We start from the raw sequence: 18,668 nt of genomic DNA, 5'->3' as shown, positions 1-18,668 counted from the left end.
CCATATCCTTATATTGAGTTGCTACCCCTACCTGTAATTTATTTTCATTTCCGTCTCCCTGCTAGACTATAAACTTCTTGAGGGCAGAGATCGCGTCTAATAACTCTTTACTCTACCAAGCATTTAGGACCGTACTCCACACACATTAAGGACTCAGTAAATGCCTTTGGTTTAATAGGTTGCCCAGAGGGCCCCTGCTGGGCACTGTTCATGTATAAAAAAGGATCCCCGTGGCCACTTCCATTCTTCTTTCTGCCAAGGGGGCACACTGCTACTTGAAAACCTCATCTGGGGAGGTGTTTTAGTGATTGAAGAAGGAAGATAGTTGGTCTTCCAAAGGGAGGAATAGGGCATCTTTCAACAGCATGATCTCCACTTTTCAAGGTGATGACCTCTTGAATTAATCAATCCCACAGAGGTCTTGGGATCTGCCTAGAGGTGCTCAGCATCTAGCTTGTTTAGAACTCTTCAGGAGTCCTGAATAGGGGCTGGGGGCATAGTAAGGAGAGAAGAGGTGGAGGGGTTCTGTGGGGGTTCTGGGGAGCACTACTGGACTGATAGGTCTTGGGACTGCAGGCAGTAAGGGCTGGAGGGGTACAGCGGGGACTCTGCCTCTCTGTAGAACTCTGGAACCCCACAGATACTCCCAGGAGCATCACCCTGTGGTCTGGATCAAAGCCCATTCCAAAACTTGAGAAGCTGAGTGGTGTAATGGAAAGAGCAAAGGGCTGGAAGTCAGGAGACTGACTCTGCCACTCACCTACTGGGTGACCTTGGGCGAGTCACATCACTTCTCTGGTGCCTCAGGTTCGTTGTCTGTTAAACGGTGATTCATTCATTCATTCAGTCGTATTTGTTGAGGGCCTACTGTGTGCAGACCACCGTACTAAGCGCTTGGGAAGTACAAGTCGGCAACACATAGAGACGGTCCCTACCCAACAACAGGCTCACAGTCTAGAAGGGGTGATTCAATGCCCGTTCTTTCTCCCCCTTAGGTTATTAACCCTGTATGGGACAGAGATTGTGTCTGATCTGATTATATGTACCGCAGTGCTAGGCATGTAGTAAACGCTAAACAAATATCATTGTTGTTATTTTTAGTAGTAGTAAAAATAATAAATGTCACCTGAACATGCCTTTCTTTCTCCAGCCTTAAAATGAGTACAAGTCCACCACAAGCATTAACAAATGAAATCTTGCCCAGGTGCTGAGACAGAGGGTCATGGCTGATTGATTGGTTTTTTGCTTTTTTTTTTTTTTTGGCCAAACTAGGGGATTGGCTGCTAAAATGAAAATCTCTGAGAAGCAAAGGGGCTGGCTGCGGTTGTGTGTTTTCACACATCGTAGCCGGACTGAACTTCCTGTGCCCCCGGCAACTTGGTTTTCAGGGTCAGAGAGATTTCAAACCAACAAACAGCAGCCTTCTCCGACAACGGCTTCCGGTTGGCCTCACTGCTCCGGCAGTCTGACACCATCTGCTGGCTCCACTCAGCTGCTGGAAGAAGGGATGCCGCCCGCTTTGGGCTCCAGATGCCTTCCAATTAAAAACAAATCTGCTGTTGACATGAGAACCTCCACTCCCTCCTCTCTCAGCGTTGTTTGAATGAGGAACAGAGAGTCGAGGGGGAGGTGGGGGAGAAGTGAGAGGTGGCAGATGCAGGGGAATAACCCAGGTTCTGAGAATCGGAACAATTAGTCCGGTTCATCAGGAAGAAGGGATTTGGGTATTCACCTGTGGGGGTTTTATGTATCCTCAGGCAGCTCGGATTTGACCTTAGTGTGGAGCTCTGGTTTCCTCAGCTACTAGAGGCAGCAGACTGGCTCCCCAGGAAGGCCAGGATCCGTTCAGTCAATCATATTTATTGAGTGCTTGCTGTGTGCAGAGCACTGCACCGAGTGCTTGGGAGAGTACACTATAACAGAGTTGGTGGACACGTTCCCTGCCCACAAGGAGCTTTTAGTTTAGAGGGAGAGACAGACATTAATAGAAATAAATAAATTATGGTATGTACATAAGTGCTATGGGGCAACACTGTGAGCCTCTCCCTGAGTGGTTTCTGAGGGTGGGACCTGGTAAACTGCAGTGGATGCCTGCCTTGTTTCCCAACTGTGAGGATTGAGGACTTCATCTTGAGAACGAAACGGCCCTTGTACCTTTGCTGTCAATAATAATAATTTGCTATTTAAGTGCTTACAATGTGGCAAGCACTGCTCTAAGCGCTGGGGTTGATACAGGTTAATCAGGTTGGACACAGTCCCTGTCCCACGTGGGGCTCATACTCTTAATCCCCATTTTACAGATGCGGTGACTGAGGCCCAGAGAAGGTAAATGATTTGCCTTAGGTCAAACAGAAGATGTGGCGAAACTGGGATTAGAACCCAGATCCTTCGGATTCCTAGGCCCGTGCTCTATCCACTAAACCATGCAGCTAGCGTTTCCCAGTGGGATGTAGTGTTCCTCATTTGGAGTACTCACTGAAACTAGGGGCCACATTTCAGTTGTAACTAGTTATGCAAGCAATAAGTGTATTCTGTGTTGGAATTTATGAGCCGGTTATTCCTCAGCTTCCAATAAAACCGCCCCATTGTAAATGTGCACTTTGCTGCATCAGTGAAAGAAGGGGTCTCCCATGGACCTCTCCTCTGGAAATTTTGTGTTCATTTAGATCTATATTGATTTATTTTTTAAAAGCAGCATTTTGTCTACTTTTCTTTCCCCTTAGTTGTTGTTGGATTACTCAGCAGAGATGGACCAAGAAGAATATTAATTTTGCTTTTTACCTGCAGCGCTCACATTCTGTCACTGCCTCCTGAGAAGGCGTGGAAGAGGGAACTTTTCGAGAGTCCTAAATTTTCTGTTTTCTGTTTGTTCTTCCTTCCCTCTTTTCCTTAGTAGGCTTGGGACTCAACATCCTGTTCTTCACCCAACTTGTTAACCGAGCAGTTTATTCCTCCTCATCGACCCTCTGCTGCTAACCACCGACCACTTAACGATTTTCTTTGTTCTCTACATCCTAGACAATGCTGTGGTTTTATTCTCTAATATACTACCCTTGGTATGATGAATGACACATTCTTCCAAGTGATTCTGATTGATCAATACCCTCTCTTAAGCTAAAAGCACCTGGGGACTCCATTCTGCCTGGGGGGAGGTGGACCAGATGATCTAGTGGGTCTTTTCTGTTTCTGATCTACGTACAGTTGTAAAGGCTTGCAAATTCATCCACCTGGAATGTTTGATGTTTGGAGCAGAAATTAATCGCACTTTGCTTTGTCTCCTCCACAGAGTAGCAAGCAGGTGCATATGGTGTGTTCCATGAAGGTATCTTTGCAAGTGGTTGAATGAAATTCCTCTCGCCTCTTAAAAATGTGGAAATAAGCTCCCTGGTTCTTTGTCTGTTTACCAGGCTGGTGTGACACTTTCCTTTTTCCACTGCAAGCTCAGATGAAATCCTTCCATATTTATCATCTTGATGTCTAGTGTGATGGTTTTGTTCCTTGGAAATCCACATTGAGCTAGCTACCGTAGAGTTAACTCTTGAACCGTGGGGTGCCCAGTGGGAGTTTCAGATGGCGTTCCCAGCTTATTCCTCCAAGTTGTGGATGCTGTCTCTGGAAGCTCCTCCCTGCACCCCTAGGGAGGTAGTGGTATGACCGGGTAGGGGCTTCTTGTTATGATAAACCTGCCTCGACCCAGTGTCTCTTGATCTTGAAATGAATGATCCATTCACCTCCTTTGGCTTTCAAAAAGCAAACTCAGAGGAAGTGTAGTCAGTGGTTCTATAAAACCTTTAACATTGCCTTTCTATCTCCCTGAGATGGGATCAAGTCTTCTTAGTTCTCCTGCATTAGAATTCTGTTATCTGTTGGCTGGAATTAGCAATGAAGTGGCCAGAGGATAAGCAAATTGCATTTAATTATGCCGAATTGACAGGAGGGAGAACAGGCTCTCTTCCTGGTCCTAAGTCTCTTCCTGGTATGTTGTGTCAGATTGGGCCTGACATGATACCTTTTCTCTGGTGACCTCTGAGGTTGAGAAGTGTCAACTGTGCTGGACTTGATTTTAGTTCCCAACTGGAGGGGTAGAGATGGTCAGGGTGTTGGATGAGAGCCTGGTGAGGATTGGAAGGGAATCTCAGCTACAGTAGCGCAGGCTGTGTAGTTCTTCTCTGTGTCATGGGTGTGTATTAAGGGAGGAAGAATGAATGATCTGGTCTGTTTTCTGGCAGGGGTAATGAGGAGGAGCAGCCATTCCCGAGCCTTACCATGTTCCTTCCAGGAAACTCTGTGATCCACATTTTCACCCAATCTTCGAGAGCATGTTTAAAAAAATGGCCAAATCCACGGAGCCAGCAAACCAGCTTCTGCATCTTTGACTCTGCTGCGGGAGAGATTTTCACTGAACAGAAGGAAGGGTTTCTTTATGGTCGAGTGATTGAACTGCAGTAGGCTGGCAAAGGAAGAGAGACCCTAGATAGTTTGACCAGTCACCTGCTTGCAGGCTGAAAAGGGCCCTGTGAGGCCACTTCCCAATATCAAAGGGATCCCCAGATGGAGCTGAACAGTGTGTTAGTTTTCTGACACTTGGTGTTGGTGATCTAGCTAGGTGATGAGCGGGGTAGGTCTGTTTGTTTATCAATGTGAATTTTCGTCTTTCTCAGATTGTAGGCATTGGTGCCCCAGGAGCTTTTCCAATTTGGGACACTTGAATGGATTGTGAAATGGGTCAACGGTATGTGGACTTCGGCTTCTTATTGCAGACAACTTGCCGCTCACCTCTCCTGACCCTGAAACAAAACTATTGGGATTTAAATGTTCTCCTTTCACTCTCCTAACAATCATTTCAGAGGGGAGATATTCTTTTCTTCCTGAGTTACAAATGAACTTGACTGTCAGTGTAGTCATTAGTTGCATCCGATGGGTATTAGTGAATTTTTGGAAAATATTCTCACAGGTCCCTTCTCTCCATTCTATTCCCGTATTGGGAGCAAATCATACAGGGCAGAGACAGTATGGGTAGTGCTTCATTTTAGAGAATAGCTCACCATTCTTGTTTTTTGTTTGAAACAGAAGATTCGATTGGAGAAGAGTGCCTAAAGTAGGTTTGGTTTTTCTAATTTTTTTTTTGAAAAAGAAATTTCGGGATTGTAGGTTTTAATAAGGCCAGTGTCAGTGGTCCCTCAGAAGCCTAACTTGGAGTTCAGATTCAAAGATGACTTTGCCCTGCAGCACCCAAATCACTTTCCTATCGTAATAGTAGTAATAATAATGGTACTTGTTATGCACTTACTATGTGCCAAGCACTGCTCTAAGCGCTGGGGTAGATGCAAATTAATCATGTTGGATAAAGTTCCTGTCCCACATGGGGCTCACAGTCTTAATCCCCATTTTACAGATGAGGTAACTGAGGCCCAGAGAAGTTGTCACTTGCCCAAGCTCACCCAGCAGATATGTGGTGGTGCCAGGATTAGAACCCAGGTCCTTCTGACTCCCAGGCCTGTGCTCTGTCCACTATCTTGATGGATCGTGGAGGGTGAAGGCAGTGCTCTGTCAAATAAAAATGCAGCCTACAAATTTCATGGTATCTGGGGGAGGCCGGCCTCCTGAAGCCAGGGAGCATGGAAAGGGAGACTCTAGACTGAAAACTCATTATGGGAAGGGAACATATCTGCTATTTCTGTTGTATTGTATTCTCCCAAGCACTTAGTACAGTGCTCTGCATGTATTAAGCATTCAATAAATACCATTTATTGATTGATTGAGGGAGAGAAGTGTGAGAAATAGCAAGTTCCACAAAGCAGCCCTTCCTGCCCTAATGACCAGTTGAATAGAATGGTTCTGAATAGTATTTGCTAATTCATTAACTATCTATTAGAAAGGGAGTCTCCCCTTTCTGTTTTCCCATTTAATGCAGTTGTTCTCAGTTTGTTATAATAATGTTAATAGTGGTATATATTTAAGCACTCTGCTAGGTACAAGATAATCAGGTTGGACACAGTCCCTGTCCCACATGGGGCTCACAGTCTAAATAGGAGGGAGAACAGGAATTTCATTCCCATTTTACAGATAAGGAAACTGAGGCACAGAGAAGTTAAGTGACTTATCCAAGATTACCCAGACAAGTGGCAGAGTCAGGCTTAGAACCCAGGTCCAGGCTGTTTCTACTAGGTCATGGGCCAGATCAAGATTCTGCTAAGCCACAAATCCTGGGCCCAGGCCTAAAGCAGGGCATCTGGCCACCTAGTTTGGTTGTAGGACATGAACCACATTGGCTACTGGCCCTTGTTTTTGGAATCAGAGTCTGTGCATCATTTTGAAAGAATTTGTTACGATGGAAAATAATGGCAAATTTGAAAGGTGGGATTTGAGAGGTTGGATTGAGACTGTGAGCCCCATATGGTATAGGGATAGTGACATGCCCGATTTGCTTGTATCCACCCCAACACTTAGTAGAGTGTGTGGCAATAGTAAGTGCTTAACAAATACCATAATTGTTATAATTATTACTTCTGGGGTTGTAGAATTCCTGATTAGGTTTTCCATTGGAAAGTTTCACTTGGAGGTTCAGGAAGGTCAGGTTCTTTTATCCATTGGGAATTGAAGTATAATTTGCTAAAATTCCAAATGGAAGTATCCCATTTTCAATCCTTTCTTTTTACTGATTGTGTCCCTCTTTTTCGTACTACTAGGGGTGTGGAGATGAGCCTGGCCCGTGAAGTTTCGTCTTTCTTTCATGCAGTAGCTAGTGGAGGCTCTCTTCCACTTACTGGTATTTGTGGGTGTCCAGGGAACTCTGGGAGAAAGATTTGGGACTTAGATGGGGAAAGGACTCCAGTTCTGTCCCCCATTTACAGTTCTAGCTCAGTGTCTCTCTGTCCTGCTATATTGTTGTAGTAGTAGTAGAAGTAATGGTACCTATTAAGTGCTTATTGTATGCAGAGCACTGTTCTAAGCACTAGGAGAAAGTACACAAGCTGGGATTAAACACAGTCCCTGTCCTTCAGGGAGCAGATTGTAAACTCTTTGCGGGCAGGGGGCTTGCTTCCTAATTCTTTTGTACTCCTCCAAGTGCTTAGTGCCCTGCTGAACCTCAGTAGGCACACAATAAATAACAGGTTGGGCAGTTACAGCTCCCCTTTCTTGTAACCGACCTAATGATGTCTAAGTAGTTTAGAAGCAAGTAAACCAGGAGGAGCAGAGCCAACTAGCTCTCTGCTGCTTCTAAGGAGAGGGACCCCCCCCCCCATCAAGAGGAAGAGAGAAGCTCTCCCTTCCTATAGGGAAGAGGCACATGGTGCAGTGCATAGAGCACTGGCCTGGGAATAAGAAGGTCATGGGGTCGTCCACGGGTCATGGGTCCCGGGTCCACCACTTGTCTGCTGAATGATGTTGGGCAAGTCGCTTCACTTCTTTGGACTTCAGTTATTTTATCTGTAAAATGAGGATTGAAACCTTGATCCCCACTTGAGACAGGGACTCTGCCCAACCCGATTTGCTTGTATCAACCCCAGCACTTAGTACAGTGAGTGGCACATAGTAAGTGCTTAATAAATACCACAATTGTTATTATTATCATTATTAGGTGTTGTCCGTTTGAACCTCTCCCTTAAATTCCCTACTTTTATTCCACTGAATGTCCTAAGGTTGCTTGTAATCTGCAGAAGATTAATAGAGGTTCTATAGCAATTCAGCTCCACCAAACCCATCTCCACTTAAAAAGTCACCTCCTCCAAAATGTCTTCCCCAGTTAAAGTAGACTCTTCCACTTTGGGCCAGAATCCTCTTGTTTAGCCAGCTGTGACCCAAGCAATTGTCCGATATGGAGGGGAGGGGTTCTTGCTCAGAGGTGGAAATGACTCCCTTGCATGAGAGGGTGCGTGTATATACACACACACACACACACACACACACACACACACACCCCACCCCCCACCCCCGCCAAATCCCCTCTCCCCACACTAAGCCCAGAGGATTCTAGCCCGAGTGAGTGAGAATCCAGATGACACTGTGTTCATGCAGTGAATTGGGGTCCAGAAGGCAATTGTGTTTTAATGGAACTGGTGTTTAAGAATCTCTAGAATCAGGAATGAATCACCCCTTTTTTAGTTCAGTTCCTTGATGTGTTAGGGAACACAGGCTGCTATTAGCGAGCAGCCTCACTGAGTGGTGCTTAATGCAGTATAATTAGACGTCCGCTGAATAGTAATTCTGGAATAGTCAATGTCTCCATCCTGTGTCCCTCCGGGGGACTGAATCAAAAAAAAAAAAAAAGGATCATGGCGGCTGCCTTTAGACTGTACTGCCTGGAGTGAAGAGATTGAATTGTGGATGAATGTGACACTGTGCAGCCTAAGTACCACCTGTATCTGTGCTGAAAAATTAAATCAGTGTGGTGTCACACACTAAGGTAGGAGAAAGCGTTGGATTTTGATTTTGTGTGTATGTGTGTGTTTGTGTAGGATAAGTGTAGGTTTTTTGCATATAGGATAAACAGACATAATGTGGCCTGCCTCCTGCTTTCTTATGTTTGGCTATAAGGTGGGAAAATGTGGAGTGTTTTTGGTTGTGAAGTGTCCCCCTCCAGAAGCTCCTTCTTGACTGGCTGGCTCCGGGTAGCAGCTTCTGGAGCCCAGAGCAGGCAGCTGCACTCCTTGGGAACTCTGAGAGCCATTCAGTTAGAGTGTGCAACTCTCACTCAGCATTGAGCTTTACAGACACCCACCTTTACCCCCCCTGCCCCACCATCCCCATGACTGGTCCAGCTTTCCAGAGCTGGGAACACCTCTGTGCAGCTGGAAACAGGAGCTGGTGCCATAATTGCTGCATCTCATCCAGAGGAACAAGTCTCAAGAACAGCTCCCCCGCCCCAACACATACACAGACACACACACCCTTTCTCACCTCCGTGTCCTGTTCTGTGCCTCTTTAACAGCCTGAGTTTGCTCCTTAATTGCTGAAAGCCAGATAGGAGTTCATTAGCGCTTCCCAACACTGAGACCTCCTTGGCAGGGTGATGACAGCAGTTTAGTTGATAACGAAGTGGGAACCCCAAGACTCTTCTTTCTTCTGCACAATCTTTTCTCCTTAAGGGAAAGGCTGCATCCTACCTGCCACTAGGTTTGGGCACAAGAGTTATGCGTCTCTTATCAGGAAAGCTTTTTCCTAGACTCATTTCCAGTGGGTGTTTTCTCTGTTGCTCCTAAGAGATTTTTCTTGTCTGTTTTCCCCGACGCTGAGGGCACATGACAATTTCAGGAACTCGGATCTGCTTGTGATTTTATTTCCACCTCTTTAGCTTGTTCTGTCCCATGTGAGATCTGGCTCTGTAGAGTGGGTGAAATTCAGAGGCTTATTGTTTTGCTCCCCACAGTTGTGCATGTTGTAAGTAAAGTAAGGTGTTTGGAGTCTGGCAGGGAGGCCAACTTACATGCTGGTTTGGGAATCAGCGAGGAGAAGCAGGAGCATCAGGCTGGGATCGCATCCCCGTTACAACAGAGGCAGATCTAAGGAGACATTTCAATGTGGGAGCCTATTTCCTGGAAGTCCTGAAAGTATGTTAAGTTCCCCCATGTGATAGGGAGCTGTCAATAACAGGGTTTAGTTATCAAGGCAGTTGACAGTATTGGCTCCCATTTTCGGCCTTGGAGATATTGTCAATAAATCAATCAATCATATTTATTGAGCGCTTACTGTGTGCAGAGCACTGTACTAAGTGCTTGGGAAGTACAAGTAGGCAACATATAGAGACAGTCCCTACCCAACAATGGGCTCACAGTCTAAAAGACTCATTCCATACTCATTCCACTTCCATGACCCAGGTCTTCTGCCAGGACCTCCGGTAACTTCCTAGGGATGTGTGGGGAAGGGGCATGGTAATCTGTTCTGATGAATTAATTGTGACACTTAGTAAGTGTTTTGAGCATCAGGGTGGTCTAGTGGAAAGAACCCGGGCCTGGGAGTCAGAGGACCTGGGTTCTAATCCTGACTCCACCACTTTTCTGCTGTGTGACCTTAGGCAAGTCACTTTACTTCTCTGTGCTTCAGTTACCTCATCTGTAAAATGGGGACTAAGACTGCGAACCCTATGTGGGACAGGGACTGTGTCTAACCCACTTTTCTTATATCTGCTCTACTGCTTAGTACAGAGCCTGGCCCATAGTAAGCACTTAACAAGTACCATTTTTTTAAAAAGAAAAGAAGTGCTGATTATGTGACATAACATTGTGCTAAACACTGGGATAGATATAAAATGACCATTTTTTTGATGGGGAGAGAGAGAGAGAGAAGAGAGAGAAAGCGAGAGAGTGTGTGTGTGTGTTTATGTGTTCTTCCTGCCTGGTCCAGCTTGTCCATGACTTGGTGCAATTTCTTTCCGACAGCTTTAAGAACTTTGACCTGGAGGACTCCCACAAGTGCTCACTGGACTGGCTGATGATCGGCCCATCGGCCCGGCGGGAAGATTACCGTGTGTGCGGCTCCACCGTCCCTCCTGTCTTCATCTCCTCCCGTGACCACGTCTGGATATTCTTCCACTCAGATGCTTCCAGCTCGGGCCAGGCTCAGGGCTTCCGCTTGTCTTACATCAGAGGTACTGGCTCCTGGGGCCCTGAGCCAAGTAAGCGGGGTGGCTGGGAGAGCTACAGGAAGGGCTTGCAAGAGGTCTCCTCAGTTCTTTTCCCATCAATGCCCAGGCAGAACAGCTGAACCTGAATCTGAGAGCCAAGGAAAACTTGAAGGCAGGGATCATGTCCACCACCTCTGTTGGCCTCTCCCAAGTGCACAGCGCAGTGCCCCGCACACTGCAAGTGCTCAGTAAATACAATTGGTTGATTGATTGATAGCCTTTTGAGGGATGAGAAGCCCCAGCCTCTTTCTCTTGTTGTCTAGTTACCCCAAATGGTCCTACCTCCGGCCCACCCCCCTCCCCTCATTCGGAGAGCGAATCCCCTAGTTGGCAGGTAGAGGTGTAGAGAGACTGTTGGTCTGATTTCACGTCCCCGTGGAAATGACCAAGGGTAAGGACCTGGGCCAGACACCAGTCAGCTCTATTCTGTTGTTTCCCCCCTCTCAGCGAGTCTTGCACCTATTTTTTTGGAGAACGGAGATCTTCCTCCTGAGAAGGCTTGGTCAGAACGAGTTGGGGTCGGGGGGTGGGGGCAGCGATGCTTCTGGTCTCCCTTCCAGCCTCCAGCCCTACATGGGATGTTCTTGCCTCCTGAGCCCAGGGTGCAGAGCCACCTCTCATTCCTCCCCCACCCTCTCTAGGGAAAACAGGCCAGTCCGTGTGCCAGACAGATGAGTTCCACTGCACCAACGGCAAGTGTGTGCCCAGCCCATGGCGGTGCAACTCCGTGGACGAGTGCGGGGATGAGTCAGATGAAAGAAACTGCACGGCGCCCCCGACGGAGCAGCCTCCAAGCCTGTGCCCCACAGGCACCTTCCCCTGCCCCGCGGCCCTGTCCACCACCCGGTGCCTTCCCCTGGAGCGGCGCTGCGACGCGGCCCGGGACTGCGGGGATGGTTCGGACGAGCTGGGCTGCCCCGACCTCTCGTGCGGCAAGCACCTGGGCAACTTCTACGGCTCCTTCGCCTCGCCCGACCTCTTCCGGGGGGACCACTCCCAGGCCGACCTCCACTGCACCTGGTACGTGAACACCCAGGACACCCGCCACGTGCTGCTGCAGCTGGACCTGCAGCTGGGCTACAGTGACTACGTGCAGGTGTTCGACGGGCTGGGGGAGCAGGGCGACCGGCTGGTGAAGACCCTATCCTACCGCAGCAACCGCCGACCGGTCAGCGTGGAGGCCCCCCGGGGCCAGCTGACGGTGGTCTACCACGCCCGGGCCAAGAGCACCGGCCACGGGTTCAACGCCACCTACCAAGTCAAGGGCTACTGCTTGCCTTGGGAGCGGCCGTGCGGGAGCGACGAGGGCTGCTTCGCGGAGCGGCAGCGCTGTGATGGCTGGTGGCACTGCCCCGGCGGCAAGGATGAAGAGGGCTGCCCGGCCTGCCGGAAGGGTGAGTACCCGTGCGAGGGCAACAGCGGGCTCTGCTATGCCCTGCCGGACCGCTGCAACAACCAAAAGAATTGCCCCGACGGCTCGGACGAGAAGAACTGCTTCTCATGCCAGCCGGGCAATTTCCACTGTGGCACCAACCTGTGCATCTTCGAGACCTGGCGCTGCGACGGGCAGGAGGACTGCCAGGATGGCAGCGACGAGCACAACTGCCTGGTGGTGGTGCCCCGTAAGGTGATCACAGCCGCCCTCATCGGGAGCCTGGTCTGTGGGCTGCTGCTGGTCATCGCTTTGGGCTGTGCCTTCAAGCTGTACTCGCTTCGCACCCGGGAGTACCGGTGAGCGCCTGCCCTCCCCCGCAACCCCCTTCGTGCCCTGCCAGGGCAGCCAGTGGGCTCAACCTCTCACTCTGCCACCCACTTCTCATGCTGAGAAGCAGCGTGGCCTAGTGGATAGACCACAGGCCTGGGAGTCAGAAGGACCTGGGTTCCATTCCCGGCTATGCCACCTGTCTGCTGTGTGACCCTGGGCAAGACACTTCACTTCTCTGGGCCTCGTTACCTCGTCTGTAATACAGGGATTAAGACTGTGAGCCCCATATGGGACATGAATTGTGCCCAACTGGCTTATCTTATATCCACCCCAGCACTCAGTACAGTGCCTGGCACCTAGTAAGGCCTTTGAAATTACCATAAAAAATTGTAGGGAAGGCTGGATCTGTGGTGAAGTTTTCCTGGACTGCTCTTGGGAGGCCCTGCTAGTTCTCTGATCAGCTTTCTGCAGGGCTGAGCTATCCAGGGAAGGAAGGCCTGCCTTCTCCAGACAGTAAAGGGCAACTAGTTCCTCGCTGTGGCAGCTCCCCAGGGCAGGGAAAAACATGGCGGGAGCAGCAGCAGCTCCTGGAATGCCCTGACAGGGCTGGGCAGACAGCACTGTAGGCCCCTCAGGATCCTCTTTCCTGAACTGCAGAGGAGGAGGATGGGCTGCAGAGGGTGAGTGGGTGGGCAGACTGCCTTTTTGACTCTGATTCCTTTGTTTCCAGGGCATTTGAGACCCAGATGACGCGGCTGGAGGCCGAGTTTGTGCGCCGGGAGGCTCCCCCGTCCTATGGTCAGCTCATTGCTCAGGGGCTCATCCCCCCAGTAGAGGACTTCCCCCTATACAACGCATCACAGGTCAGTGGTCCAGGCTCTCCCGATAACCCCAGAGGTCCCTGGGAAGAGCGGGAGAGGAATCTTGGGAGACAGAGAATGAGGGCAGTCTAGTGGTTAGAGCAGTAGACCAGCCCTAATCTTAGCTTTCTTGCTGCCTGTGTACCAGTGGGAATTGACTGACTCTAGGCTGAAAGTTTAGTAGGGGTAGTGCCCACCTGGTGGCAATGGCTTCAGGATGGACTAGACCAGTGCTCTTCTGATTGTGGGCACCCCCAAGTATAGGGCAGACAGCCCTTGGACACTCTGGACCTGGGTTCTTTTCTTTCCTCCCTTCTTACCGCCTTCCCTCTCCGGCCTTCCAGAAGAAGTGGTTTGAGCGGAATGGGGAATGATCATGAGGTGAAGGGGAGGAATCAGAAACATCGGGTGTTGTAAAGGGCACATGCTGCAGCATGAGCAAAGACAGTCTTTATGTGCCCAGCGTTGAAGAGACCAAGCCAGGCAGCTCGGTCTTTTTAGCCGTATTTGTCCCTGCCATCAGGAATGTGTGTCCTCTTTGAACATGAAGGATATTCAGGGGGTTGGAGGCAGTGGTGAGGTTCCCAGCCCACATATCCACTCTCTGAATTTGCCAGACACTTGCAGTGAAATGATAACCAATTAGTGATATTTATTGAACACTTATTATGTGTAGAGCACTGTACTAAGTGCTTGGAAGAGTACAGTCCAACAGAAATGGTAGACACATTCCTTTCTCACAATGAGCTTACTGTCTAATAGGGAGGCAAACATTAATATAAATACATACGTTATAACGTATAATTTATAGATATGTATATAAATGCTGAAGGGCAAATACCAAATGTCTGAAGGTCACAGATCCAAGTGCGTAGATGACTCAGAAGGGAGAGAGCGCTGGGGAAAAGAGGGCTTAATTGGGGAAGGATTCTTGAAGGATAGTTGGTGCCCCACCCCCCAGCTCCCCAGGGCATTCACAGTGGCTACAGAATCATTACTGGGGGAGGGACCCCCAGGACCATATGACCTCTAGAGGAATCTTCCAGCTCTGGCATGTAGGAGTTGTGTCTGAACAGACAAGACGGATGAAGAGAGATGGCAATTATCTGGTGAATTTGATCACTGGGGTGGGAAATCCTGGGTGGTGCTCAAATTTAGAAGCATATGGAGGACCAGGCGTGGAATCCTCCCAGCAGTTGGGGTGAAGTGTGATTGGCGGGGGTGGGGACGGGGAACTGGGCTCAGAGAGGCAGAATTGACTGGACTTACTCCTGTGGTCCTGAACCTGCTGTGGATGCAGTCACATGTTCCCACAGTCCGTGGCCTAGGGAGCAGCAGGGTGCTTCTAGGATCGCATTCGTGGCCAGCTCAGAGCCAGATGTAGCTGTGGGCAGAAGAGCATCCATTTCTAGGGTTCAAACGAGCTGGCTGGCTCTGGCCTACAGACTGCGTTTTGACCACCCCTGTTGCAGAGAGCCAGGGTGGATAATTCAGGCTGGGAAAATGCTTATTTAGGACTAGATTTGTCCGGTTTGATTGCCAACCTGGGCCCCGCTAGCAGGACGACGGCCATCTCCTCACTCGGTCTGACCTGTGTGGACCCAGTGGGCCAGTAGAGCTGAGAAGTGGAAAGAGGTTTGTCCTTAGGATGGGAGTGGGGCTGGTTTGGTTGGGGCTGGCTAGGCTGCCTCTGAACCCATACAGCACTTATGTACATATTTGATATTTACTGCTTTATCCATATTAATGTCTGTCTCCCCTTCTAGACTGTAAGCTTGTTGTGGGCAGGGAATGTGTCTGTTTATTATTATATTGTACTCTCCCAAGTGCTTAATACAGTGGACTTTGCACACAGTAAGCGCTCAATAAATACAATTTAATGAATGAATAATTGAATGAAAGGGTTGGTGAGGGGCAGATCTTCTAACCCCAGGGCAGAATCCTGAGGACCTGCTTCTCAGGGCTGGGGTGCTGGGATCCTGGGAGGAGTCACTTGCCGCCCTCCGTGTCTTCCATGTACGTTACAGGTGTCGGTGCTGCAGAACATCCGGTCGGCCATGAGACGCCAAATGCGCCAGCACTCCTCCCGCCGGAGCTCCTCCCGCCGGCGCCTGGGCCGCCTCTGGAACAGATTCTTCCACCGCCCCCGGGCACGAGGGCAGATCCCTCTCCTGACCCCCGCGCGTCCCTCCCAGACCATCCTGGGGGACGGCATCATCCAGCAGACCGATGGGGGTAGGCCGAGTCCCCCAGCCTCCCCCGAGGGCTGTGGCCCGGAGGAGGAGGCAGATGCCCAGGCCGGGGGGCCGCCCCAGTCCCCGGGCTCCGCCCTACCGCCCCCAGACACGACCTCCTTGGAACCATCCCCATCGGACGCGCCTGTGGTCACCTGTACGGCCAGTGGCCTGGAGCCTGGCCATGCGGACAAGTTTTCAGGCCCCGGGGAGGGCCCCAGGAGTGAACTCAGGCCTGTCAGCAAAGGGGAGCCAGGAAAGACCTTCAGGGATCCTTTGTCTGACAGCATGACAGAGATGCTGCGGGACGGGAGGGGCCCCACCCCCAGGAGAATTGTCGGGGGGAGTGGCAGCTCCTTGCGATGTGCCCCACTGAGCGGCGAAGGGCCTGACCGGCGGCCCTCTCAGAAGTGGGAGCCAGCCCACACGGACCGCCCCCCAAATGTCTCCCTCCCCCCAGAGGGTCTGCCCCCATGCTGCCCCCCGTCCTGTCAGGAGGAGCCTCTGGGCATCCACACAGCTTGCTGCCACACCGTTCAAGTGCTGATGCCCCAGGCCCCTTCCCCGCTCTCCGACCCCAACACCAGCGATGATGAATCTCTACTTGTTTGCTGATGATACTTGCCTCCCTCCTCCCCGGTGGGTCGATCCTGTCCCCAGGAGAATGATGGGAAATTCACCCAGGTCTGATGGACCAGCTGCACACGGTCTGTCCTCACTGCCTGGACCCACCCTGGGGCGAAGGACAAATGGACTCTGTGAGGGACCACCCGGGGCCTGGAGGGAGTGGAAAGTGATTGTCTCAGAGAGGATCTTGAGGTGCCTTCTGGTTCCTCTCTCCTATATGTATTCTTTGCCTTCATTTTGCAATCAGGGATTAGGAGGTGGTGATTTCTGTAGTTTGTCAGGCAGCTTCATGCTGAAGGAGCCTTTCCAGGGGCTCAGCACCACTGGAGGGATGAGAAACTGTTTGCTGTGGTATCTCCTCAATTTGGGGGTTGGGGGGAGTGGGATGGAAGGGGCTGGGGCACAGAGCCCTGGGCAGGTGTGGCTAGCTGTTGCACCGTTAGCTGGTCATGGAAGGCCCTGTCATCTGCCGGCCCTCCAAGCCCCAGTCACATCCAGGGATGACCGACTGTATAGGGCCTTCTGTGGCTGCCGGGAGAGATGTTGGCCCACAGTCCTGTGGCTCGAGCCAGGCTAGGTTCTGGCCTGTGCAGGGCATTAGGTTGGTAGACTGAACGCTCGCTTGGGAATAGCACAGGAGGCGCTTGGGTTGGCTTTCTGAGCAGGTGGGCTGGTCTCAGGGTTCACCCCTACCTATTGGTTGACTCTGGGCCATCTCTCTCTTCTCTTAAAGCTTAACCTACTGCCGGACGTCCATTAGGAGAAAAAAACAGTTGAAACCTAGGCCTTGTGAGGCAGGAAAGCCCTGGGAGAGGGTGTGGCCAGCCAGCTCGAGGCGAGCTTTCTGAACAGTGGGGTGGCAAAGCAAGCCAGATGCTGTCCCATGGCAAAGCCCCAGGGTGGGAATACTCGTCCCCAGCCTGTGTAGGCTGTGCCCAGGACCACAGATTCGTTCTGGGCATCTCCTGCAGGGTGGAAGTTCAGGCAAGAGGGAAAAGAGGGATGTCTGTAGGCTATTGGCATGGGGCATGTTGAGGGGGAATGGCTAAAGGATCAAGGCTAGCTTGGATCCAAGCTCAGTGACTTCAGGGTTGAAGGGGCAGAAACACCAAGAGAGAGATCAGGGCTTAACTGGTTCCTCCCCGCAGGCCAAATTCCCATGATGCCAAGCCACAGGGTGGCCCTGTGGGGAAGAACTTCTGGGGGATAGGGGTTTGAATTATAAGGGTAGGTCCCGGCCTAAAGTGCATCATACCCTTCAGGCTTGAGCAGCCTCTGAGGTAATCTGACTCTGGAGGAGAGAGCTCAGGGCGGTGAAACATTGAGGAAGGTAAACTCTGTGCTGAGTATCCCTTCACAACAGGAAGGAATGTCACCATTACAGTGGAACAGCCCAGAAGGAGGAGCGAACCACATAGTGTCCGATGTTTCACTGGGTCCAGCACTGGGGAGCTGAGCTCCATTTTAAGTTGCCATCAATCAATCAGTCAATCAGCCTTGACCCCATTTTTCTTTTGTTTCCTTCTAGAGCCATAGTCGGGTACCAAACAGTCCTGGGGGTGGCTCTTCAACCAAAGTTTGTATATTGTTATATGCAGAGAGAGCCTGGTGCGTGTTGGGGTGGCTGGTTTTTTTGCGTTTTTTTGCCACTTTGATTTTTTTTAGAATATCTGAAAAGCCATGGTTTACTTGGAGACTACTCGTACCGGTTTAGGTTTGCAGCCATATTACTGACCCTGCCTCCCCTTGTCTTCTAGGATCATCTTCACCACCTTGTTGCTGCGGTTGACTTGCTGTTCTGTTTTACAGTAAACCTTTTTGTTTTTTTAAAGATTTGAGTCTTCTTTGTTAATTTGCTTCGGTCTCCTCTGGGCTCACAGAAATCCTCGAACCTCTGCAATTCCTCAGGTTGGAGCTTTGTGCTTTCGCCTGACAGCCTAGTCTCTCCAGGATCCTAGAGAGCTAGAGGGAATGAATGCTTTGGGGTCAGAGACCCAGTGGTTCCAGGAGCTCAGACCTGGGAACCAACTGGGCTGGCCCCAGCCAGATCCCTTTTGGACGATATTTCTTCTGGGAGCCATAGCAGTTAAGGGCGTTCCAGGGTTTCCAAACCCAAGCTCGTGGGCCGGAGGCAGGTGGCTCATCGCTAGCTTAAGCTTTGTGTAAAACAAATTAGGGGCTGAGAATAGTCTGTGGAGAGAGGGCGAAAGGGGGGATTCTTGGAAGGGATCAAGAGGCAGAGTCGAGGGAGTTTGGAGAAGTTCTTTTTTGCTCATAGGTTTGAAAAAACTGAAAGGGGTTGGGCTGCTATGAGCAGGTTCTAGAAAGGCCGTGATTTAAGGTTAAGGAGGCCTCTTCCCTCTTTGAGTGCTGCTGCTTCCTGAAGTTTGACCTTTCCATATGTTCTGGGACCTTTGCGCACATTTACCTCCTAACAGAAAGGGCTGGGGTTTTGAGAGAGTGTCAACCAAGAGTATTGTTTTGTTTTCCGTGTGTGTGTGTGTGTGTGTGAGAGAGAGAGAGAGAGAAGAGAGAGAAGAGAGAGAGAGAGGAGAGAGAGAAGTGAGGCTTTGTGCACACACTTTTAGCATTTTACCCTAAGGATTCCCCCCCAAAAT

The 18,668-nt window shown here is 50.2% G+C and overlaps 1 protein-coding gene across 1 annotated transcript in view; it reads left to right on the top strand.

Moving 5' to 3' along the window:
* Positions 1 to 17,883, top strand: part of LRP3 (LDL receptor related protein 3) — a 38,555-nt gene extending 20,672 nt beyond the window's left edge. Inside the window, exons 4-7 of the mRNA XM_038754339.1 lie at positions 10,380 to 10,588; positions 11,266 to 12,355; positions 13,060 to 13,192; positions 15,217 to 17,883. Of these exons, the coding sequence (XP_038610267.1) occupies positions 10,380 to 10,588; positions 11,266 to 12,355; positions 13,060 to 13,192; positions 15,217 to 16,038 (2,254 nt within the window). The 3' untranslated portion in view covers positions 16,039 to 17,883. The remainder of the gene's footprint in view (positions 1 to 10,379; positions 10,589 to 11,265; positions 12,356 to 13,059; positions 13,193 to 15,216) is intronic.
* The last annotated feature ends 785 nt before the right edge of the window (positions 17,884 to 18,668 follow it).

Source organism: Tachyglossus aculeatus, chromosome 11 (assembly GCF_015852505.1).
Source record: "Tachyglossus aculeatus isolate mTacAcu1 chromosome 11, mTacAcu1.pri, whole genome shotgun sequence".
NCBI classification, from domain to species: Eukaryota; Metazoa; Chordata; class Mammalia; order Monotremata; family Tachyglossidae; genus Tachyglossus; species Tachyglossus aculeatus.
Note: the sequence above shows the minus strand (reverse complement) of the source record. Positions and strands in the feature narration are given on the sequence as shown.